The following is a 19,747-nucleotide window of genomic DNA, read 5'->3' as shown; positions in this document are numbered from 1 at the left end:
ATACCCTAAATGCCAACATTCTGAGCTCTTGGGGTGAAATCCTGGCCTTTTTGAAGTCAACAGCTAAACTCCCATTGACTTCAGTAGTATCAAGATTCCCTCTCAGGGGTCTACGAGGGCTAGAAATGCATATTGACACCATCGGAAAATGGAGAATAAAAGATTCCAGCTTTCTGGTGACCGTCATTAATTCTAGCTAATGGTTCACAATATATCAGACTGGTCGTTCATTGGTAGATTTTCATACTGATTTGTAATTTAATATAGCAAATGTAGGCCTCAGAATCCTGCCAGCAGGTATACTTAAGGATTCTGGAAATACTGAAACTTCATGCTGAATTCTTGCCAGACTCATTTACAAAATAATTAGTGTTTTGTTTCTGGTGCTTTCATGAAATGGTTTGAAAGTCACTCAGATATATTTTACTCCCAAGCGTTGATTCATGTCAGTACTGTAACCGCATAGTTCAGCTAGCTGTTTCATTATGACACACTGTACGGTGTACATGCACTGTAATTAAAGGCTTGTCTGGAAATAAATGTTTATTGCACAGGCAAAGGCACGATTTTTATTGTCATTCAAATAAAAAGCTCAGAGCCCTTGCTTTCCTAAGGGATTTGAGCTCTGATTTTGTATATGGCACCAAAAAAAAAGAAAAAGAAAAAGTGCTGAGTTATTCTGTAACCAGGTGTGTGGGGTCAAAGACACCAAAGGGATCAGAAACCTGTAATACAAACAGATAAGCAAAATCAAAATGCCAAGGACAGAGTCTGGTTTCTTCCTAGAAATACCAAAGACAAATCTGGGGAGGAGATGGAATACAAAGTCATGTGCTACCTTGTGGGTGGAGCCGAAGAGCTCAGATAAGGGATACAAAGGTGACAGTCAAAAGCTCTGGGGCATAAGGGCTCTTTGGAGCCTGCAGGAATCTTTTCCATTATTTCAGACGGTGGATCAGGCCTTCAGGGAGCCTCAGCCACGCACCATTCCCCCCAGGCGCACAACTTACTCCTGTGACCAGGAAGGGGGCTTAGGTCCATAGACCACTGAGTTTCCCCTGTGCAGGAGGAGTCCTCTGACGACTGAATAGTGCAGCTGCCCTAACACAGGACATGAACCAAATAATCACTGTGGAGCTATTGGACCTGCTCCTGGCTTCAATGGGAGCTGCAGATGGTCAGTGCCTCTAATTATTAGGCCCCTAAATATGATTTTCCATGCCTCACTTACATAGGCCTTCAAGTTTGGAAACGTAAGCTATAGTACAAACCCAGCATGGCTGGGCTTTAAGACCCCAGTTAGGGCAATATCATTCTGAAATCATAGATGATGATCAGCTTTAGTTGGATAGACCTTGGTGCTGGCTGGTCCATGCTTTCACTTGGTGACTGGTCTGTGTGGGTCAAGATCTTCCCCTCAGCCCCTTGATCTTCTGTTGAAGCCAACAAGTGAGGGGGATGTGACACAGTTTGGCCCTGTGATGGTGGAGGGAACTATTTGCTCAGTCTGATGTACACATTACGTATGATCATTTAAAGGGGAAAGAAAAGCCATACAAACTCCCTGGGAATGGGTGATAATGCTGCGTCCGATGCGACAGAGCCCTTATAAATCATACAACTTGAAAGAAGAAGGAAAAAGACATTATAGAAAGCCTGGGAGAGAGAATGTATAAATTACAGCAAATCCCCTGCCTTTTAGCCTTAAGCCTCTCTCCTCAGGCTAAGTGAGCCTTTATGCCCCTAGGAATGGATTTTGAATGAAAAACTATAATCCTGTTTCCTGCCTGACTGAAGCTGAATAGTAAATCCTATCTGTCTGGGGAGTCTGAGCATTGGCAGGATAAGGTTTTATAGGGACGGGCAGAGAATGCTCTGAATTGCATATAGAGGGAGAACTCAAAGATAAATGATTGCAGGATGCAGCTTCAACACCAAAGAGGTTTCAGTTCAAATTGGAAAATGCTGAAGGCAGGGAGAGAACGTGGAGCCTGTGACAACCATTCCCTGACCATATGCTATTCATGATACTTGGCTGCTAGGAGCCTCACCACTGATATGGTATCTGGTTTTTCCTTTTTATTCACCGTTCAGTTGTGCACTCAGATGCTAAGATCAGACACGTGTAAAAACGCTAATGGCTTCTGTGACATTAATCCCTATTTGCAAATATGGCTGACATTAAAACCAATACGTTGGCATTATTATTGCATTGCAAAGTTTTACTGATTAATCAGTTAGAGTGTACCTGCAAGGGACCCGATCTGGCTAACTACAATACTTTTCCTACAGCCCTCACCCTTTCTCCCCAGTAAATCGCAGAATGGCCTTCTGCCACTATATCACATGGAACAAATAGTTATCCTACCACCTTTTCCTCCAGCGAATATGTCTTACAGTTCTTCCATGGACTGCTATAGTTAACTGACATTATCACAGTGTAACTTGGCATGTTAATTATATGTAGAACAATCAGATAAAAATAAGCAAATTCAGATTTGGTGTGTGGGATGCCCAGCACCTCTAAAACAAGGCTTATGTACCTCTTGTATTATTGTTAACAATAATAATTTAGCTATCTCACCTTTCTCCACTTGTATGATGGGGATAAATATGTCCCTGCCTCCCAGGGGTGTTTTGGACTGTGTTTATTAACACAGTCAGGTTTGTAAAGGGCTTTGAGAGCCTCAGCAGGAAGGTGCTATAGCAGTGTTGTTATTATCTACAAACACTGGGCAACACCTGTAATGTGTCTTTTTATGACAGTGGTGGATTAACACACGGGCCCCTGGGGCCTGTGCCCAGGAGCCCTGGGAAGATCTCATGATGCTAGGGCAGGATGATTTAACTGCTGCGCCCTCTGCTCTGCTGGCCAGGCTTGGGGCAAGGCTTCTTGGATGAGGCAGTGGTGGCGAGCGTGGTCAAGGGAGCAGCAGCAGCCACTGCCTCTTCCTCACCTGCTTGTTGTTTTCTTCGCGGCTGCCCACAGCTTCTCGCCGCTGCTGGTGACGGGCTCCCCCTGCATCCTCCTGCGCCTGGCCGGGACTAGGCGGCGAAGGAAGATGGGGACCACCACCTCCTCCCGCCCCAAGCTGTGCCAGAATGTCCACTCCCGGCTGGAGTCCTACCGCCCCGAGCTGTGCCACTAGGGCATGGACTGCAACCTGTACCTTAAAGTTATGAATAATAGAGTCATTTTAGCTCAGGTTAGGATTATTTCTTTTAATTAAGTTACTTTCTGGACTTGTGCCTAGTGTCTTTCAGACCTCTTCCTGTCACAGTAGAAAAACTGAACTGTAACAGGATCAATAGGTGGAAAAACATGCATAATGGTCAGGTTAAAAAATATTGGGGGAGGTGAAAGAACCATTTGTTGACCTGTGGACAACTGATTCTTGAAATGCCAGTGTTGTCCAGATGAGCTGCGACCACCTTTGTGTGCTGGTATGGATAATATCTAGCCATATTAATTTTCTATGTGGCAAAATTGAGCAGTTAATTTAGGCATAATGAACTGGGATATGATTTGCTTTCTTAGTAATGCAGTGTGTAAACACTGAATGGAGTCTTTGTATTAATGCATTTTGATACAGTCTTATTTTTAATGGGATGTTGGGGGGGGAGGGGGAGGGGAAATGTTCTTTGTGCCCAAGGCTCCAATACGTCTTAATCCACCTCTGCTTGTATGGTTTCACATAACGAAGGTTGAGCCACGAAAACCACATCGTGTAATTTTTTTTTTAAAAACGGAGTACTAGGTTTCAGTATCTAGTTTTATTCAGAGCTCCTTTTTCATACTGATTATGCCAACAACTTGAGTAAATAAATGGAACATTCTTAAAGTTCATCTTGGGGGAAAGTTCATTCACCCTGTGTTGTAAATGGAACCAACAGCAGAGGGTGGTGTTATTTTCCAGGACTTTGAAAAACATACCTATAGGTTTCTGCTTTCCACATGATTACGAGCAGCAGAATGAATCACTGTGTGTGACTTTCAGACAGTCAGAGCAAAGAAGATCTAACTGCTGATGTGAAGTACTGAGAGGTGCTCAGCCGAGCACGTCAAAGCTGCAGATGGCAAGATTTACATAAGAAACGTAATTTCCCTTCCTCCAAGAACTACTGGCTTTCTGGTGAGTTCATGTTAGGTATTTTTAAAGGAGATTTTCTTTCTTTTTTAAGTTAAAATTATGGGATTTTTTTGAGATTTTTGTGTACAGCCTACATGATATTCTTAAGAAAAGTTAGTGTATCCTTTTATCAATAAGAAAGGGACCCATATTCAAATGTTTAAGCTCCTATGTATAGAAAACCAGAATAATACTGTGATTGAAAAATGTTGTGTAGATTTGCTCCTAGATTTCCAATTATGGAAAAGTTTAAAAAGTGCCTCCCTGTTTTAATATTTTTTCCTTTAATATGTTAAACAATTTTGCTCCCAAGTGCTAAAAACTTTGGGTTGAAGTGATTCCATAGTTTAACTTTCTTGGACACAAAAACATTGGCTTCTGTTTACAAGGTATTGCACTGTGTACACAAATTTATTACTAGAGTTAGGATGAGAGTATTCAGATCCAATATCTGGGATGACATGCAAAATTTAATGCAATTAATACACAGCCATCACCATAAACTGAGTCCAGCGGAACAGAGACAAGAGAATACAATTTTCTAAGGTGCTTAATCCCAAAATTTGAGTATCGTAATTGTATTATAATATATTGTAGGATGATAGGGCAAGGAGACAGAAAGGACATAAATCATTTTTTATCAAATAGTCCACATAGATGGCCTTTCTGAAGGTTGGACTGAGCCTTTGTTGCCGGTATCAACAAGATAAATCACAGATGGGGTTGGAGGACCTTCAAGGCCTGCTGGCCAGCTGATCTAATTTGTCAATAGAGTAAAAAAATTGGCATTGCGCTTTTATGAGCATCATTGGGAGTTCTACGCCCAGACTGAGCACAACATGTCTCCTAGTAAATGGCCTAAAATGTTAATGCCCAATAAAAGTCAACATGCAAAATAAAAAGAAAGGGTATATTTGCGACATTCTGGAACAGATTTTGATTGTGCAATATGGTGTGCCCAACCGGGGGTGGGGTGGGGGGGGAATATACTCTTGTGGGCCAGATCCTCAGATCCTAATATCTAGAGCCTGATTTCACAAACTTACTCGTAAGTTGATCAGATTGGCTGTATAGGTGCTGGAACTAGAGCTGCTGACCGTGCTGCTGCATGCCCTGGCTTGAAGCAGTTTCCATCACATACAGGGTTTGCAATTTGGTTCAATGGCTCTCAGCACCCCCACAGTACAAAATGTTCCAGCTCCCCGATTGCCTGCATGCCTAAGGATTGCTATCATGAGTAAGGTTTTGCAGAACTGGGTGTTGGGTTGTATAAAATATTCACAATTAATGTGAGTCTCACCATTTGATTTTCCACATTTCATTGCAATTTAATAAACAGGGTGCAATGGCATGACAAAACCTGCAAAATTCCATAGCACCTGGTTTTGAGTGGAACCTTGAGGTTTTTTGAAATGTGAAAGTCCATGCAGATGAGCATCCGTGTTTTCTCTGACTTGCATATTTCAGTGAGAAAATCCAGGTTCTGAAAACAGTATGAAATTTTGCAGGTGTAATGTCACCCAAAATAACCTGAGGAAAAAATGTTCACCAAACAGGATGAAATATTGACCCCATTGTGCACAGGCCTGAAATTATCAAAAGCTAGGAAAATTGGGAAACTGGCTTTCTCTTTCCTGAGTTCCCCAAATTGTACCAAAGTATTAAAGGCTTCAGAGTAGCAGCCGTGTTAGTCTGTATCCACAAAAAGAAAAGGAGTACTTGTGGCACCTTAGAGACTAACCAATTTATTTGAGCATCAGCTTTCGTGAGCTACAGCTCACTTCATCGGATGGACCTCTGCACAGTGTGCGGTGTCTCCATCACAGACATCAGGAGGTGAGTCTCTAATAGGACTGCAAACTTAACTCTGAATTGGTCACGGTGCAGCTCCAGCGAGTCTAGCCCAGTGATCTAAGGCTGTATCTACACTATGAGTTAGCAGTATGATTCCCCTGTTTGTATACACACATTTGCATTGGAGCTCATTGAGCTAATGTCAGTGTACAAAGCAGTATAGCCACGGAGGCTTAGGTGTGCCGAGTACAAACCTGCCTGAACCTTGTGGGTATGTACTCAGCCTGGCTAACTGGTACCTTCACTGCCACTACCCATGCTACCATGGCTACGCTGCTGTTTAGACGCACGCTCGCTCAGTGAGAGGTAGCAGGAGGATGTGTCGTGAGTGAGGGCATTGCATCCCTAACTCCTCGTGTAGACGTAGCCTTAGTGACAGCAACTATGGCTGTGGTTTCAGAGTAGCAGCCATGTTAGTCGGTATCCGCAAAGAGAAAAGGAGGACTTGTGGCACCTTTGACACTAACAAATTTATTTGAGCATAAGCTTTTGTGAGCTACAGCTCACTTCATCGGATGCATGCAGTAGAAAATACAGTGGGGAGATTTTATATACACAGAGAACATGAAACAATGGGTGTTACCATACACACTGTAACGAGAGTGATCAGGTAAGGTGAGCTATTACCAGCAGGAGAGGGAAAAAAAAACCCAAAAAACCCCACAACCTTTTGTAGGGATAATCAAGGTGGGCCATTTCCAGCAGTTGACAAGAATGTGTGAGGAACAGTGGGGGGAAGGGAGGGAAATAAACATGGGGAAATAATTTTACTTTGTGTAATGACACATCTACTCCCAGTCTTTATTCAAGCCTAATTTAATTGTGTTCAGTTTGCAAATTAATTCCAATTCAACAGACTCCAAGGAGAGACCAGCCCCCGGCTTTTGGTTATCGAAGCAAAAGAGCCAATGATTTTAAGCATGAAATGCTGCACATCATAATACCTGTGAGAGGGCAGTTTACAAGGCTGTGGTTCAGGCTTGAAATGCAAAGCTCTCTGGAACCATATGCTCAGTTCAGGCTTTCATATGTTGGAGGCAGATAAACGGAATTCAGTGAGTTTATTTTGTGTGTGAGAGAGATGAATGAGGCTTTAAATATGGAGCTCCTGTCAGGAACATGTGGACGTAAAAGATTCCTTCACCGTTTCCATAATAGCAGGGGGTTTGCCCTAATGTCCTTTACCAAAATTTCCCCTTCTCCCACTCATGCGCAAAACACTGCTTGGTTGCTGCTCTCCACCCCAGAGGTGGTTGCTGTTCATTGGTATTTTATGGGGCTAAATCCTCTGAAGCCACTCTCCTGAATTCGCAAAAAGAAAAGGAGTACTTGTGGCACCTTAGAGACTAACCAATTTATTTGAGCACAAGCTTTTGTGAGCTACAGCTCACTTCATCGGATGCATACTGTGGAAAGTGTAGAAGATCTTTTTATATACACACAAAGCATGAAAAAATACCTCCTCCCACCCCACTCTCCTGCTGCTAATAGCTTATCTAAAGTGATCACTCTCCTTACAATGTGTATGATAATCAAGTTGGGCCATTTCCAGCACAAATCTCCTGAATTCATTGCTGTCCATGGGAGTTTGATCTGAGCAAGGACTTAAAGATTTTGCCCATAGTTTATGAAGCATTTTGGGATAAAAAATGCCATATAAATGTCAAATATTATTATTAGAACATGCTATTACACAGAAAACATCTCTTCACGATTTAAAACATTCAGTGTTGGACTTCTTGTTTGGAGGTAACATTCAGATAAGTTGCTTCCTGTGGCACACCGTAGTTTGCTTGTTCTTTCTATGGTGAATGATCTATATGTAGGCATACAAACTTAATGGAGAGTGTGGTAACTCGTACGTCCCTACAGGGGTTTCAGGGGTTTCATTCTCTGAAAGGCCGTGCTATTGTAAAACATAACATTGCAGAATCCCATTTGCACATGTACTGCCTATAGCATGACTGTCTGTCACGAGGAAATGAGCCTGCATGCTTAGCTGGCCATAAAATATGAACTTTGAATTGTTAAGACATTGTAATCCATGACCTAAGGCCAGAAAAAAGCAATCGCTAGGTGAATAACCAGTAGTACAGATTTTTCATGTAATAGTCAGCAGGGTCCTTATTAGCATTCATTGAGCAGTGTAATGTGTTGGTGAGCAATTGACCAGGGGCAGTTCTGGGGTCAGAAGAAATAACATGAGCTATTGCACCTTAAAGCAAGAGTGTGCAATGGATGCAAAAATCTCTGTGGTTATAATAGTAATTAATGAAATATGAAGACAGAGTAGCTCAGGGAATGGGATGAAGAGTCATCCCAGTGATGGGATGAAGAGTCATTTACCTAGAGGTAGGTCACAGTTCAAATCCAGAGTAGTTTGGGAATGAAAGTTTTTACCATCTAGTGGACTGAATAAATGAAGTCTCATGGGCTCATTCCAGACCTTAACAGGCAAGTATCCCCACCTCAATCCCTCCAGATGGGACTGAGGCACACTGGTGGTGGGACAAACAGGCAGAGTGAGTGTAGGAGCTGAGGACTTCTTAAGGGGCGGGTGGTGGATGCTCAGTCTGTTCAGAGGAGTGAGAGGTGCCTGCTTCTAGGAGCTACTCAAGGAACAAGAGACACCTTCCCTTCAGCCTGGTACCAGGAGCTGCCTCCTCCCCCTTCTGATAGCTGAGTTCTCCACTCTCAAGGCTTGGTCACTTCTTCTGCTTTCCTCTGACTAGCAGCAGATGCTCTCACAAGACGTATCTCTGGTGCTGAATGGCAGGGGAGCCAGTGAGGGAAGCAGCTGCCACTTGAGGAAGGAACAGAGGAAAGGAGCCTTGCTGGGAAAGGAGCTGGCTCCTAGCAGCAGGCCAAGGGGCTGCTCAGGGGATGGCAGCTCCCTGGGTGGCTCTTAGAATCAGCTCTGCATCCCATCCTGTCAGCTCGGCCTGGTGTAATGAGAAGAAAGCAGCACAGAAGTCGAAGCTGGACGTCAGAACATATGTCTGAAAGGGCCGATCTAGCAGGCAGTGGAATGGGCTGGATCTCCCATTGCTCATGTGTTTAAAATGAGACGGAAGAGAGCTCAGATGCTGGACACTGGGAAATGGACATGCTGGCCTAACATCTTTGGTTCTTCTGAGCCTGTTACAGCAGCGACATTGTTTTGCATGGATATGGGCAGTGACCTCTACTACTATCAAACTACGACAACCCAGGTTCTCAGGGTGTCAAGAAAGTATCCATAACCTCTTGGCTTTTTTACTTTCCCAGGTTTCCAAGTACCATACTTCGAAGAAGGCCTCTCCATTTCAGACTAGTACCTACAACTATGAAGTCACTCTGGATAATCCTCTTTCTACTGGTGCAAGGTAGAGTCTCTGCTTGGTGAAAGGACAGCGTACGGAGCAGCCCCCCCATACCGAGACAGCTCCTGGGCTTGGACTCTTACCCACGTCAGGCTGAGCAGGCGGCACTGACAATCAGGGCTACAAAATGAATCACTCTGGGGCTAGGTGCCCTACTTAGATGCACCATTGCTTCCCTATATCTGCATGCCCAGTTGCCACATCTGGCTTGAAAATGGGCATTGGCACCTGAAGTGGCTCTTTCAATGCCAGTCTGGCCATTGGCAAACAGAGGTTCGGTTTGAGTGTGTGCGTGCACACACGATACCTGCGTGTGTAAATATAAGTGTGCTATTGCAGTCATGTTTTACACAAGTGGGGCTCTAGCTCCTTGATCATTTGGCTGTCTACGTTCTGAGCCATGGGCCAGTTCTCCTCTAGTCCATATTGGCGTAAAACTGGAGTAACCCCAGTGACAGTTACTTCCAAATTCTGCCCTCAGTTAGGCTGTTGCGATCCCATTGACGTCAGGGTCGTTACCCGAGTGTAACCATGGGCACAATGTGACCCAAAGTCATTCATTATAGGGACGAGCTTTCTCGAACTGCCCATAGCAGAGATGTGCTAGGACTGAAATACCCAAGATTAGCTAGGAACAATAAAAGGTCTAGTAGCTGAACTTGATATTCCCCCCAATACCGAGAGAGCCAGATCACAGATGTAGCTGAGCAGTTGGGTTGTAAGCTGGGGATGTTAATGAGGACATGGATAACCTCTTCCCCCAACTGTAGAGCAGCAGCTTATAAAGGACTGCAGTGGGTTTCCTTCTGATCTGAAACACTTAGGCTCCTTAGAACAACAACAGGTTGAAATCCCAGGAGAGCTGACTCAGTCCTTCCAAGAGAGGGAAACTGAGCTCCATGCAATTCACTGCTTGTGTGGCTTTTGCATGAGTCCTGTCTGCTCCCTGTAGACATTAATAGATTGCTTGACTTGATTACTGTCTGTACCATACTTTGTAGATAACCGTCCCATCCGTACAGGATGACTGTGCTCAAGCTCTGGTTTCTTTGCAGGCACACAGGGTTTTCTCATTCAAAACGTTAAAGTCAAGCTGTGTTTACAAGCCAGCACAACAGATGAGAATTTACTTTTAGAGGACTGTAATCCCACTTCAGAGTTCCAACACTGGTCTTGGCAAGACAACTCCTTGATCAATCAAGGCACCAGGAAATGTCTGTCTTCAGATGAAGCCAACAGCGTGCGGTCAAGTCCCTGTGAAAGTGCAGCACATGCAAACTGGGAGTGTGTTAATTTCATGCTGCACTCTGTGGGCAGCATCCGTATGTACCTGACTGCAGAAAAGAATAAAGCCACTCTGACGAATACAAAAAGCCCAAGTTCCCGATGGCGAGTCAGTAGGGGGCAGAGCGTATGCGATCAGAAGCCAGGTAAGCATCAGACACCAAAAAGAAAAGACACTCACTAAACTCATGGAACGCTTGCTAATAATATGCAATGAATTTGCTGCGTTCTTGCCATCCTGTGTATCACACACAAAGGGGATCCGCAGTGTCCGCCAATCAGCTGAAAAAAACAACACTGTTCACTGGGCAGCGTCTCCCACAGATAACAAAGGGCTTTAACAAGCATGCAGATAGGTATTGATGCTATAGGCCCCATAAGGTAGAAAGTCAACTTCAGATTTCTCAGTCCCTTTAGGTAAAACCTGAGTATAAAAGAACGAGATCTGGTCTCACTGAACTCAAAGGTCAGAGTGTCACTGACTTCCTGATTTGGCCATAAGTAAGAAAACCTGACAAATAAAGATCTATATGGAGCACAGACATTTTTCTCAGATTCCTGTTCCTGGGATACTCTGAGCCACATTTTCAGCTGTAGACCCTGTTTGCAAGCTTACTTTTGTGCATGCAATGGCCTGTGCCCACAAAACCCCATTTTGCATACTTGAGTTGCACCCGCACAAGCATACATGAGAAACAAGAGAAATTCAGCCCTGTGAATCAGTAGCGAGGCTCTTCTATCTTGTGCATTTGCAATGGAAACAGATGTCCCGTCCATCTTTCTGTTTTTTCACAGCAAAGGCAGAGGGCAGTAGATATTTCGCTATGGCTCTTACCACCGCACAAATGCATGACGAGGTGGAAGGCAATCCCATTTCTGGAATGTCTCAAGAACAACTACAGGAGATGTTGTGGTTTTTCCGGACAGAAGATTGTAAGTACCATAACTTAACATGGTAGACGGCCGGGGGCTGCAGGGGAAACAAATGTCTGGTTGTGAACCTTGTTGGCTAGTGGCAGATAGCAAGGGGAGTTACTCCAGCCGTAGAGGATGGCCAGAAATGGTTTTCCTGTCCCATGAGAGTTTATGAGTTTCCAAGATTTTTTTTACTTGGGTGATTTTTAAAACCAGCTCTTTCCCACGAACAATTTCAGTGTTGATAAATCAGCCTTTTCCCAAAACATGTTTCATCAGAAAATTCCCGACTAACTCTCTCCAGAGGTAGCTGCCTATGTTACAAACCTAGGTCCTTCCCTGGCTCTGGCAGGGCCTCTAGAATCAAGAGGCAAATACCAGTGGGATGGGCGACATCTTATTACCGAGATCTCCCTTGCATATTTCTACATCCCACATGGAAACGGCTCCAGTGTGCTGACTGACCTTTCTGCCGAATGGGTCTTCCAGCCATTGGAGCAAAGGTCTGATCAGCAGCTGCTTCGGCAGAACAGGAGGCACGGATGATGCGGGCTGGGCTGAGGACATACGGTCAGTCCCACACCCACTGAGGTCAAGGGCAAAGCTCCCCTTGACTTTTGTGGTGCAGGATCAGAGTCCTAGCACCCAAGGGAAAAAGCCAGGCTATCCTGGGCTGGAGCTGGCTCCAGAGACTGGTACAGAAAACACTGGGATTAAATCCAATAAAGAGTGTGTAGAAGAGCTCAGGCATGCCATGGAGTTTGATCATCAAATATTAGCTTTTAATGGGCCAAATCCCAAAGTAAATGGAGTTTTGCCTGAGTAAGGACTTCAGGTCTGGACTGCTTTCGATTACTTGCTGATAACACACCAGGACAAATAAGTTCTCCTCTCTGCTTCAGCCCTAGACTCCCTCCTTCTCTTTGGGTAAAAGCCCACTCACCCATTTTGAGGTTTAATTCTGCCAGGTTCTTTTCACTCCTGACAAGCAGCTGCCTTGGGGTGCTCCTGAATTGGGGTACACAGCCTACGTGATGTGTCCTCAGGAGCAGGCCACGTAAGGGCACGTTAGAGGTCCTGCAAGGTCACAGGGGCTACCCTGCCTTTCACAGCACTTGTGAAATCAACAGGGGCAGAGGGCGTTTATGCATTTTGCAGGAGACATTCAGGCCCGGTTAAGTGACTAAAAACCTCCGAGGATCTGGCCCTCAGAGCTTCAGCAGATTAGGCTCTCATGCAGCAAGCTTATGAAAGAGCTAGTTTTCTTCAGGCATATAATGTACGCACGGTGGGCCAGATCCTGAGCTGATCATCCTCCGAAGCACTAGGCATGGCCATGGCTGGAGATGAGGAGGCCAGGGCCCTGAGGTGGCAGCAAGCAGTCACTTTCTCAGGTCCTTGGCTGGCTGGTTCTTGCTCACATGCTCTGGGTCTAACTGATCGTCATAGGTGGAGTTGGGAAGGAATGTTCCCTCAGGTCAGACTGGCAGTGACCTTGGGAGGGGGGTTTTCACCTTCCTCTGCAGCATGTGGGTACGGGTCGCTTTCCCGGATTACCTGGGTATAGCTCATTAACCATTTCCCTGCCAGTGCAGGGGCCTGGGACAGTGGTACACCCTCCTGTTCTTTCCCAAAGACACCCAACAGTCTAGCCTCTTGTGGGCTGTAATCTGTTGGTCTCATTTCGGTGGTTGGGTCAGTGTGCGGGTGCAGGGTGGGGCTGGTGGCCTGGGATCTACAGGAGGTCAGACTGGGTGATCTGATGGGCCTTTCTGGCCTCAAACTCTATGACTCTTTGAAGGGAGCTCAGCACAGGCCCCTTTGCACTCCCCTAATCCTGCAGCTGATCTGCACCAAACTCATCGACTCCGCACAACTTGGAGCACCCCCGACAGAACTTGGCTGTAACGTGGTTGTCAGAATGGCTCTGCACACGCTGACTTCACTTGTCAATGCTTCTCCCCGCCAGCATCCACGTGGAATTATTCCATTCTAGTCCTGTCCTTTGTGGTTCTGTTTCTGGGCCTCCTTCTTCTGGGAATAAACATCATGGCAAACAGGTAAGACACACAGAACTTTAGGGGTACAGGGAGGCTGTAAGACCCACTGCTGGGGCACAGGGGAGAGCAAGGCCATGGAGACACTGGGACAGCACCTGCAGGAGGGACAGCTGCTAAACCCTGTACAGAGTGCTCCATGGATGTGCTCCTGAGCGGGACAAGGCTGTAATCCCCTCAGTGCTTGTCCTTAGAGGCAGCCAGGGTAGGGATAACTGGGTTCCCCCTCCTTAGGTGCACAGGCTCTCTGCATGTGGAATGCCAACAGACCCCAGTCGTCAGCAGGCGGGATCGAACCTGGAGTCTCTGGAGCTTAAAGCATGAGCCTCCCACATGAGCTAAAAGCCAGCTGGCTGTTAGCTAAGGCTGTAGAGCAAAATCATTTAACTCTCTCTTTAAGTGGTCTCGGTGCCACTAGATGGGACAGAACAACTCACCCAGGACGTGTGTGGGTTACACATGCCCCCCCCCCGACACGCCCGCGCATCACCAGCCAGGACACAGCCTGTGGGATTTTGGTTGAGGAACATGCTGTTTTAAATGGGATCTTTATTACGATTGCTTTTAAGAAGAGGTGATTCAAAAAATCATTCCAGTGGGTGTCCACACAAAGACAGAACCATTTTCCAACCTACTCCAGTTCTTACTTACTCACTAGGCTGCTAATCTGAATTCACTGCAGGGCTCTAGTGACTGAAAGCTGTTGCCATCTGATGGCTGCCGAGTGGCCAGCAGAGAAATTCTTACGATTGTGTGCCAGGCACCAAACAAAATCACTTGCACATCTGAAATATTAGATCAATAAGAGTTAACAGTTTGCATTTCCATCATGCTTTGGACCTGTTTCCTGATGTACTGTGCAATGGCAGGCAGTTGTTATCCCTGTTTTACAGATGAAGTAAATGATGCCTGGAGAGGTTTAGCATCTTAATACCCCATTCCCACAGTGGAAGAAATCCCAGATCTGTGCTCTTTCCTTTAGAACAGGAAGGAAGGCCCAGTGGTCAGTTCAGTTTCTTGTTCTGCTCTACCACCAACTTCTTGTATGACCTTGGGTAAGTCACTTAGCCTTTCTGTGCCTCAGTTTCCCCATACATAAACTGGAGATAATAGCATGTCTCCAACTCACAGAGCTACTAAGAGAAAAGATCCATTTAAATAAGATTGCGAGGAGCTCAAATACTCTGAAAATTTGGGCTGAATAGGTACCTAAGATAGATGCCCCTTTGCCTCGCCTATTTAAAATAATCTTTCACACCGTTTGGTTTCTAGAGCAAAAGTAGGATTTAATCATTGTCAGATACAGCATCAGAGAATGTGTCAACCCTCATAATCCAGGTTCTGCTGGGATAACAAGTATTACACCACTCTGCTGTGCTAAAACACATTGGTCGAGTACCACAGAGCTGAGAATGAGTCTTCTCCTCAAGCAACAATCTTTGCACCACACTCAGGTTATATAATAATAAGAGTTTTCTCTTCATCTAAAAGAAGAAAGAAGCAGCAGCAAAGTGTTAGGCATTTGATTTAGACCAGGGGTCTCAAACTCGAATTACCAGGAGGGCCACATGAGGACTCGTACGTTGGCCCAAGGGCCGCTGCCCCTGCCCCCCACTCTACCCCTGCCCCTGCCCGCGTGGTGCAGCAGGGGGCTCAGGGCAGGGGGTTGGGGTGCAGGAGGGAGTGCGGGGTGCAGCAGGGGGCTCAGGGCAGGGAGTTGGGGTGCAAGAGGGAGTGCGGGGTGTGGCAGGGGGTTGGGGTGCAGGCAGGGGGCTCAGGGCAGGGAGTTGGGGTGCGGGGTGCAGGAGGGGTTCAGGTTCTGGCCCAGCGCCGCTTACCTTGAGCGGCTCCGGGGTGGCAGGGGTGCGCACCGGGGCCAGGGTAGGCTCCCTGGCTCTGGCCCCAGCCCCATGCTGCTCCGCTCCACTTCACACAGTGTCACCAGCAGCTGCTGGAGTCAGCAAGCTGGGAGCTGTGGCCCTGGGGAGAGGCGGTGGCAAACAGCTGGGGGCTGCAGGGACGGCCACTGAGAGTAAGGGGGGGCATGCCTGGGGGGCACATGACTCAAGCTGTTGGGGGAGACAAAGCTTTAAATTGTGCCCCCCCTCCCCCCAGCAGGCACCAGTTGTCTCTGGCAGAAGTCCCTAGCCCCACTACCCCTGCCCCAGGGCAGAAGCCCTGAGCTCTCCCCCACCCCCCAGTCTGGTGGATGGAGAAGGAACGGGCGGGGCAGCTCTGCGAGTTGCACTTTAACTGTAAAAGAGCTGCAGGCGGCTCACAAGCCATGGTTTGGCCACCCCCCGATGTAGACAACTTGGTGTATTATGTTTTCTCGTTGGATTCGCTGTAGTAATATAAACGGCAGCTGTGTGTGCTAAAACACTTCACTCCATTTACACGCCCGGACGCCTCTGGGGTTTTCTAACCACCATCGGCGAATGTACGCACCACGCCGAGCCGTGCATATGCCAGTTCCACACCTGCCGCACGGAAGCCTGCGGTTTCACTTCTTGATTCTTTTTGTATCCCTCCCCATTAGAAATAGGAAGATTATCCTCATGTGTGAACAAGCTGCCAAACCAGCTGAGCCGGAAGCCAAGCCACCCTTTGTGGATTTGAAGGAAGATAATAACTTGAATCCTTTCATGCAAGATTTGCTGCCCAAAGGACAAAGACCAGGGGAGGTTTTGGTTCAGTGGAAGGATGGCAGTGTTACAGCCCTGTATGCAGAGAAGTCTGAGGAGGACATGTAACCGTGAGCGCAATCCAAGTCTAGACCCCAGACAAATATTTCACCAAGTGTCATGTAGCTAAATTCATGCTGACTGGCGCTTTGAAAGTTAAGCACAGCTTATCAAAGGGAATAAAAAGAAATGGCAGAGGAGATTTCTTAGCATGAGCTGCTCTTGACTCAGATCGTCTGGTCTGGTCCCACCGGCTTTGATGCCAATACGGCCTGATCCTTACCTGCTGCTGTCATTTGGTTCCAAGGCTACTCCTACATGCCAGCCTTGCCCACCCTCTCTCAGCTGTCACTCGCTTCCACTGCAAAACAATTATATGAGCCAAACCAGACAAGGAAAGGGGGAGGATTTTCCTACAGTCAGCCAGGGAATGCATGCTTTTAAAAAAAAACTCTGCGAAGGTTCATCGAGAAAATGCTGAAGCTAAGCAGATAGGCTGACGCCTCGTCAAAAGTTGCCTTTATTAAAATATTTTCCAAAGTAGTTGATTGAAATTGTGTAATTATAGATACATGACTTTGCAGAGAAGTGCAATTCCATACAGAAGCAGAGCAGTTACTGTCCCCAAACCATGGACAACAAGGAAAATAAAGTACATAACCTTTCTTAAGGAAAAGGGCCTGTTCATTGTGAATATTGCTCTTGATTGAGTGTTACTGAGCATTCTCCACAGAGAGCATGGACTGGAGACACCCACAAATAATTTAAGACAAATGGAAAATATATCAATCTTATACACAAACGATTTTGTTTAAATCCACCCAGTAAAGGAGTATTCCATTGGCTAAGTCTTTGAAAAGGAACATTGCATTGTAAAAAAAAAACCTTACTCAATATATTTTTGGTACAAGTTATTTCAGTGCGCAGGCTTTTGTTTTTAGATACCTGGAAGTGTTTATTCTGCTGCAATTATAATTTGCAATTTGCAATATTTATATTTTTCCATTTCATTTGAAAACCTCTCCTTGCTTATTGCTTAAACAGCAAAATGCAAACACTGCTGATTTGATTTGATATGCATGCCATCAGCTTTGTTTGAATTATTTAAATCACTGTGTCACTGGATGGGTAATAAGTACTGCTTTCCTTTTTCTGTATAGACTAGACTCCACCCTGTGTACATTTCTGGATTCTAGTTGCGGTTGTCCTTTCATGAGAAAGGCATACCAGTTGCAGCGTGCTAACATTCCACTAGGGGGGGCTCTGTGGTCATTAAATGATATTTATTGGCCTTGGAGCACACTGTCAACATTTTGCTAGCTTTTGCTGAACACAATACTGGCAATAAGGACTTTCATCTGCACACGCGCTGTAGCAAGTTACCTGAAATGGGATTTGTAGATCTCTAAACAATGGACCTGTTCCTGCTCCCATGGAAGTGAAGGGAGTGTTTCCACTGATTTCAATGGGAGTCACACAGGATACAAACTCTGGATTTGCAGACCAATCCAGTTAGGGCTGTAAATACATATCAGTAATTTTAGGGGACAGAACCTTAGAAGAACACTGACATTTTAAAAAACGCTGGAAAGCTAGGAAATTTTCAGTTACAGAAACCCTTTAAAAACGTCTAAAAAACCCCAAACCCCTAATGTTGGAAAGTATGGAAATTCAGTCAAGATACCCCAAACAACCTTATCTCCAACATGTATCTCTGACCACCTTCTATCCAGATTCATCAGACATTATGCCTTCACACTGCAGATCTTCAGCACTGACAACATGAGCCAAATACTACAGCTTGTCCGGAGTACAGCCATTCCATGTTGTGGTAACTTTCAAAGTTGCAAAGAGAGAGCAAGGTTCCTGGGATGTGGGAGCCCTGGGTTCATGTCCCTGGTCTGCCAGAGTCGAAGTGATCTCAGATGAAAACTCTGCTGTGAATCAGCCAGAAGCAGGACTTTAACCCAGGCCTCCCTCATCCCAGGACAGTGCACTGACAACTAACCTGCTCTCCCCCATGCCAGCTGAATGCCTTAGCCACTCGGCTGCTTTCTCTCTCTCTCTCTAAAAACTTCCGGGCGAAAGTTTTGTGAAAACCAGTATGTCTCCACAAACCATCCTGGCTCTGATGAAGTCGTATATTCCATCCAAATATTCCCACTACAGGGTACCAAACTGGGCAATACATTTGTGCCCTCTACATGATCACTGCATTTAGATACTCTGGACCCACTTATTACATGGGCTGCACTGCTTGTCTAATCAGCTAGTGTGTATTTAAGGGAGCTGATTTTTCAAGAAGTGGTGATACACACGTACAAGCAGAGGATCTGGCCTCTTGGGAGAACAATGTAAAGTTTATTTACCCTACGCACAGGGCGAGGGCATTCGGCTTCTCATCCTGCTGACGTGCCGAATATAACATAGGCTTCATCTCTCCCTCTCTCTGTCCTGCTTCTGCTATAACAAATAGCTCTACCAACACCCAGTGCAAACGCTAGGACTAATGTGCAAATATCATGTCAATACTGAGCTATAGGGACTGGACAAATAGTCAGTGATTTAGAAGGACGTTATGACAAAGTTTCAGACTCTTCTGCACTCAATCCCAGGCCTGTTCGCTGCATTCCTACCAAAGTGCTTGGCTGTAGATCTAAGGCCAAATGCATTGTCAGTAAATCATGGAAGATGGTCTGTAAGCCAATGCTGCCATGGAGATTGTCAAATATGCCACTGCAGAAGTTGGAGAAGGTTCCTCGGGATGCCATGAAATCCAGTGGCTGCTTCTTTCCCATCCCTTGGAGGGGCCAAGGCTTAAAATATTTTAAAGCCCTTCAGTAAGGTCAACGTGGGAGCTTTCCTCTTGCTTTGAGCCCGTGACGATTTCACCGTGACCAGCTTGGCTTGTGCCACGGAGGGAATCTCTTTGTAGTTGACCGTGGAGAGAGTGTTAAGCGTGCAGCTGGCCAGGCCATGCTTGGAGGCCACGGCAGTCGGGGCAGCAAGGTGTAGGAAGGGCCTCTCCTCTGTGATGAACAGCGGTCGGACTGGCAGGTTCCTCTCCATCTCCCTCCTCACTTCCCGCGCAGCTTCATGGAACACATGCTGTACAGCCTCAAACTCCAGGCAGGCAGAGACCTCGTAAAATGAGCACCCATGCTTGGCAGCTAGAGACACCCCTTCGGCTTTGGTGACCTGTCTGTCAAAGGAGAACAGGAAGGATGTGAGCGGAGCAGAGACCACAAACCATGACAGCTGATATGCACGGGCTCAGGGCCTGAGATCATCGCTCCCTCTAATGGCCAGCCTTAGCCACTACAACAGCCTGATACAAAGTGGCAGCTTATAGAGAGGGTTTGAGCGCCAGATAAAGGAATTTACGCTGTAGTACCTGATCCATTTCAGTCAATGAAAAGACTCCCATTGACTTCATTAGGTTTTGGTTTGCTTCACACTAA

General features: G+C 46.0%; 2 protein-coding genes across 6 annotated transcripts in view; one reads left to right on the top strand and one right to left on the bottom strand.

The window, feature by feature from the left end:
- The first annotated feature begins 3,093 nt into the window (after window positions 1–3,093).
- On the top strand, window positions 3,094–17,184 carry SLC51B (SLC51 subunit beta). Of its 2 annotated transcripts, XM_073304330.1 has the most exons (7): window positions 3,094–3,206; window positions 3,999–4,133; window positions 9,252–9,349; window positions 10,402–10,776; window positions 11,426–11,563; window positions 13,515–13,605; window positions 16,142–17,184. In XM_073304330.1, the coding sequence occupies exons 3-7, from the start codon at window positions 9,310–9,312 to the stop codon at window positions 16,353–16,355; spliced, it is 858 nt and encodes a 285-aa protein (XP_073160431.1). In that variant the 5' UTR covers window positions 3,094–3,206; window positions 3,999–4,133; window positions 9,252–9,309; the 3' UTR covers window positions 16,356–17,184. The 2 variants fall into 2 exon arrangements, 1 of the variants encoding a protein (XP_073160431.1); XR_012154098.1 differs by lacking the exon at window positions 3,094–3,206 and having other exon boundaries at window positions 4,008–4,133; window positions 13,389–13,605.
- The window catches only part of RASL12 (RAS like family 12), a 26,117-nt gene continuing 22,173 nt past the window's right edge, over window positions 15,804–19,747 (bottom strand). For 3 of the 4 annotated variants that reach the window (XM_073304333.1, XM_073304332.1, XM_073304331.1), the window contains one exon: window positions 15,804–19,488. In XM_073304333.1, coding sequence (XP_073160434.1) covers window positions 19,104–19,488 — 385 coding nt within the window. In that variant the 3' untranslated portion in view covers window positions 15,804–19,103. The remainder of the gene's footprint in view (window positions 19,489–19,747) is intronic. The other variant, XR_012154099.1, reaches the window with a different exon arrangement.

Source organism: Lepidochelys kempii, chromosome 10, assembly GCF_965140265.1.
Source record: "Lepidochelys kempii isolate rLepKem1 chromosome 10, rLepKem1.hap2, whole genome shotgun sequence".
Taxonomy (NCBI): Eukaryota; Metazoa; Chordata; order Testudines; family Cheloniidae; genus Lepidochelys; species Lepidochelys kempii.
This window is presented reverse-complemented; position numbering and strand designations above follow the sequence as displayed.